General features: G+C 53.6%; 2 protein-coding genes across 2 annotated transcripts; both read right to left on the bottom strand.

The window, feature by feature from the left end:
- Positions 1-485: 485 nt before the first annotated feature.
- Positions 486-1764, bottom strand: LOC308240281 (protein EOLA1-like; the record flags this gene model as incomplete). The annotated part of the gene is given in 4 exon segments (XM_080653173.1): positions 486-741; positions 1526-1679; positions 1682-1698; positions 1700-1764. Coding segments are annotated over 4 exon segments (492 nt in total).
- Positions 1765-3637: 1873 nt separating this feature from the next.
- On the bottom strand, positions 3638-4720 carry LOC308240282 (melanoma-associated antigen 10-like; the record flags this gene model as incomplete). The annotated part of the gene is made up of 1 exon (XM_080653174.1): positions 3638-4720. The coding sequence occupies one exon, from the start codon at positions 4718-4720 to the stop codon at positions 3638-3640; it is 1083 nt and encodes a 360-aa protein (XP_080509300.1).
- Between the last annotated feature and the right edge of the window lie 561 nt (positions 4721-5281).

A 5281-nucleotide genomic window follows, 5' to 3' on the forward strand; every position in this document is an offset into this window, starting at 1 on the left:
TGATGTCCCTTTCACCGTGAATGAGGCCATGCCTGGCTGGTCACCCTCTGACAATCATTCAGTGCCAGCTCCCAGACCTCCCACAAGGATCCCTGGGTGCTGATGAAGTGTTCTGTGAGTTTGACCAGAACAAAGAGATGGGAATCCCAAACAATAACCAGTTCTCCTAACACATTTTTCTCTGTAAAACCCAGGAATGAGTAGGACCAAAAAGAGTGATAGCACCAAGATATTTCTTGGTAGCTTTCCCTTTTCCCTAAAGTCAGAGTCCTTGAATCAGTCATTGAGCCCAGAGAGGCATCTCACGAGGACAGTTGCCTACATCTGGGCACAGAAATCTGTTTACGTGAACAGCAGATGGTGGGTAGTGCTCTCCACGGCAGCGCCAATTCAGTTCTACATCCGCGGCGTGATGGCCCCTTGATGGTCATGATTCAGCTGGATTCTCGGTAACCTTCCTGTGGAGTCCTCCTGCCCCTAAGGGATCAGGTGCTGTGGGATGCCACCTGGAAGACAGCCTTTCCCCCTCTCCTGGGTATGCGCTCCAGTAACCACCTGGGGTTTGAAAGTGCAGTCAGGTATGTCTGCTTCAGGTTGGTCAGCACAGCCTGCTTTACCAGTTCCACAACCTCCTCAGGAGCCATGTTTTCTGGGCACTGCAGAGTTGCCCCAATGTCAGGGAGCCCCGTGCACCATGAGAGAAGCACTGAGATGTTTTCCCTTCCATAAATCAAAGGCTTCCTGTGAGAGGAAACGGTTCTTCAAAGTTATGCCCACTAGAGGCCAAGCTGATTTCACCAAAGGGACACGGAGTGAGCTGGGTCCCTCTGACTGAGTACTTCCAATGTGTCAAACTCTGTTCGGGAAATTCTGTGTGAGGCCAGGGGAGAGAAGGAAAAGAAGAGGACAGAGCCTGGTCCACGAATGGGCAGGTCCCAACCCGACTGCTGTGGGCAGCACGTACAGGTCAGAAGGGCTCCAGCTGCTGTGGTTAACCCACCGGGAATTGGGTCCCAAGCTCTTCACAGGTGTAAAGAGCTGGTGTGGGACCTCAACCACTGAGGGGTGAGCGAACGGGCCCCGGATGCCATGGGCAGTGGGGGTGGGGCAGGTGTGTGAAGTCAGGCAGACAGCCTGAGTCTGGTGGTCACCTGACCCTCTGTGTGCTGTGCAGCCTCCCCTGGTTTGTCACCCATGCACACATGCGTGCACATACATAAACACAAATGCGTGCACACAGGCAACACCACATGCAGACTTGGACCTGTCCCTGCCTCTCAGGTCACCAACGGGAACTGAGGCCCAGTGTGGACAGAAGGGTTCTCCCAAGTTGTAGGAACTCGGCCCATGGAACCCCAGCCTAGGCCCCTTGCTGCCCATTTGAAGGTGTGCTGCTTACAGAAACCACAGCCCCACCACCACAGGTTTAAAAGAAAACAAGCCCCAAACTCCTGAGCAAGGTCCTGTGGGTACTCTTGGAGGGGTGTGAGCTTTGCTCATGGTGTCACGCCTTGCCAGCGATCACATCTCACCCATACTTCTCCCTTCCCCAAGCAAGGCCTGAATCTGCCTGAGGTTCCACCCCAGCCTCTCCAGCAGCGGCTCCTGCCAGAGGGCGTCTTCCCAGTCCCTGTGAGCAATGTGGGTGGCGATGGTACAGTTCCCCTGGCTGCTCACTAGGGTTGCCAATGAGTCTCAAGTCTTGACCTCATTTAAGACAAAGCCTGCATAAGGCTGCTGGAAGGAGAGGCAGGAGAACTCCATCTTCCCAGAGATCCGTGGGCCTCATGTGGCCTGGGGAAACCCACAAGTGTGAATGTCAATAAGCATCATGCATCAGCCCTCCGTGTTCATGGTCTGTGGGCTTACCTCTCCCCAATGTCCCCTGGGGCCCTGGAACCCCACTGACAGGGATGGTGGGAGAGCAGAGAGTGTTGGCTCCTTCTTCCTATCCCCAAGCAGTCAGCGGCCAGGCCCAATGGAAAGGGCTGGCCATGCAGATGCCTCGTCCATCAGATGGAGTCTTTGGGGGGCTCAAGGAAGAAGGTGGAGACAGGTAAGGAGAGGCACTCAGCACAGGATGTGGTCAGTTCCACAAAGGAGGTCACTGAGGCCAGGGGAGCACAGAGGAGGGAGAAAGGGTGTGTTGGCTTCACACTGGGTGAGTGGGTTCTAGTCCTCTCCCAGCGCAGACCCTCCTGGGCTTTGCTTCTTCTCCCCACCCACACCTACCCCAGCAGAGTCAGCTCCCTCCGCTTTTCCCCCCAAGGCACTGCAGGCCCCCAAGCACCCCGGTCCCTCTTCCAGGGCTGCACATCCTTGGAATGCAACCTCAGCTGGGCCCTGGGACACCACCGTGTGAGCTCAGATCATCCTGCCAGGGGTCTCCCTCGGGCCCCTTTGGGAGCCACCCTCCTCCATCCCCTGGCTGCACCACTGCTATCTGCCGTCAGCAGGCACTCCTGGCCCCCCACTGCAGCCTAGAGAAAGGAATAACAGGAGCAGGAAGAATTGGCACCAGTACCCACACACCAACCCCATGCCATGGGCATGACCCACAAATCCTAGAATTCAATCCTCAAATAACAGTGGTAGGGGCAGTGCCACTGTCACCCCAGTCTACAGTTGAGAAGGTGGCACAGAGGAATGAATAGACGGCCCACGATCATGGGAGCCCTGACTTCATCACCCACTGTCCTTGCCTTTTACCTGGGGAAGGGGGTCCTAGTACTTGGCAGACCTCAGATTCCACAGGGCTGAGTACCTGGCCCGTACTGTAATAGGACAGTCACAACCGGTGGCTACACATCACCATCATCGGGCCTGAGCCTCACTACTGCATTCCACATGAGCAAACCCCCACTCTGGCTGACTCTCCCCTCCTGTCTTAAAGCACATAAACCTCACTTCAGCTTTTATGTCCTCGTGTGTATGGAAACATACCCACTCTCAAAGACAAGGCCCAGGGGACCAAAGCTGCCTGTGTTCACTCCCTTCCCAAGCCAGCGTCCTTCCAGTCCCGGTGCACACCTCCTCTGCTCTGCATCCCCTCCCTTTCTCTGGCTGGGTTGCCTTTCCTGGTGAGGACAGAGGCTCAATGAATGTTTAGGGTGCACATGAAGCAGTGAGAAGAGTCTTTTTACTGTTTATGTTTCTACATTCTTGAATAAGCTAAGAAAATCCAGGTAATATATTTTATTTTTACAGAACGACAGACTAAAAATGATGCAAGAATTCAAAAATTAACTATTTTATCTCTGTTTTACAGCTATGCTCTTTCACATTTAAAAAAAAAAAAAAAAAGCCCATTCCAAGTCCATGTTATCTGGTTACAGAGTACAAATAAAATGAAGGATTCCCAATTTGTTTTACAAATTAGCAAAACTCTTTGTCTTAAGTTAAATAACAATAAACGTGTGACCTGTGTCATTTGTAAACTTAGATTCTGAAGCTAATAAACATTCTACTTAAAGTAACGTTTTAAAATACCAAAAATAAAAGAAGATACATTTCTAAGTCACCCCAATGGAACGAGACACACAGATGTTATTCACTATAATCCCCTAGTCTGGCCCTCCACTGCTTGGATCATCGACTTCCCTCTTAAAACACAAAGTAACGAAATCTGCCTTGGACTTCACTGAGGGCAGAAGAAGCTACCGGACATGGTAGAAGAACTTGCACTGGCCATGGCAGTAGTATCATCTGTGGTGCTAATTCTGGCCTGGGCTCTCTGTTCCTCCTCTCTCAAAGCCTCCTCATACCAGTCTGGGAAGGATCTGGGGTCACTCCCATTGATCTGGGCCAAAAACTCCAGGACTTTCAACTTGGTGGTCTCAGCGTGGGCCCTGGGCCCCCACAGGAACTCGTACCGTGCCGGTTGGCTGTTGCGCACCTGCCGGTACTCCAGGTACTGTTCCTGCACCCAAACTTTGGTGAGGAGCTCCCTGGGCTCCCCATAGATGCAATGCTCCATCCCAGCATGCACCCCCATGGCATTCAGTGCTTCCCATACCTTCTCTTCGGGGACACAACCATCCTCCGAGAAGATTATACTAAGGATGAGTATCAGAAGGCCAGTCTTGGGCATACTGTGCTCATTGCTCACCATCCCATCATAGGTGAGGCCCAGGCTGGTGACTAGGACATAGGTGTGGCTGGTGGGGTCCACTTCCTTCACATCAATGCCATAAACCAGCTGCATGCACTCAGAGGCCTCGCTGAAGATTACAGCAAAGTGGTCCTGGTGCTCTCTGATGATGCTACTCAGCATTTCTACCCTTGTGGTCAGCTCCTTTGTGCGATACTTCAGGAGCAGGAACCCCACCAGATCAGCTACCTTATCATCAATCACGTCTCTGGGCAAGGACTCCATGTCTGGCAGGGCCCGGGAGGTACAAGGACCCTCCTCTTCTTGGCTGCTGGACTGGCTCAATGGAGCAGCAGCGGCAAAGGCAGTAGGGGGGGCACAGGCACTTGGAGAGCTCTGGAGAGGACTCAGTGTCCCAGCAGCAGCATGAACCTCCTCCTCCTCCTTCTCCTCCTCCTCCTCCGGGGTGCTTGGGGTACTTGAAAGCAGAGGGTAGCAAGAGGAAGAGGAGGAGGAGGAGAAAGAGGAAGGAAAAGAGGAGGAGCAGGTGGAGGAGGAGGAGGAAGAAACCTCTTCCACAGTCTCGGGAATCTCAAGCGTGTAGCGTCGTCGCTTTGGAGCTCGGGGCATGATGACTCTTGTCAGGCAGCCACAGGAGTGGGGGCAGGAGGTGGGCAATGAGGACTCACAGGCCTGGGGAGAGAGGAAGTGTAAGTGGTCTCAGCTGGGTACACCCTTGTCCGCTTTGACAAAGCAGAGCTACAGGTCTCCTCTTTAGGGGTGCTCTTGGGCCTCACTGGGGTCTCTCCTCCTGGGTGATCTGTCCCCTAAGATCCTGAATGAAGAAGTCAGATGGTTCTTCAGGGTACAGTCGTCATAGGCCAGGTTTCTGTGGCTGGCAGTGGGGTGGGGTCGGGTGCTGCAGGGGTTCTCCTCTATTCTGGCATGGGGGAGAACCTGGAGACACATTCTAGGTGAGGGCAGGCACCTCACCTTGACTGCTGGCACGGCCTGGACCTCCTCTGCTCTGTGACCTGTGTTTTGTGCCTCAGACCAAGGCCTTTATGCCCTGGTTCCTGGAGCCCCTGTAACAGGAAACGAGGAAACACCTCAGCGTGCAGGTGGCATGCACAGCCATGGGCCTCCAGTGCTGACAAGAGGGAGGCCAGGATTCTGTGAGTTCCCCACTGT

This window comes from Plecotus auritus (genome assembly GCF_963455305.1).
Source record: "Plecotus auritus genome assembly, chromosome: X".
NCBI classification, from domain to species: Eukaryota; Metazoa; Chordata; class Mammalia; order Chiroptera; family Vespertilionidae; genus Plecotus; species Plecotus auritus.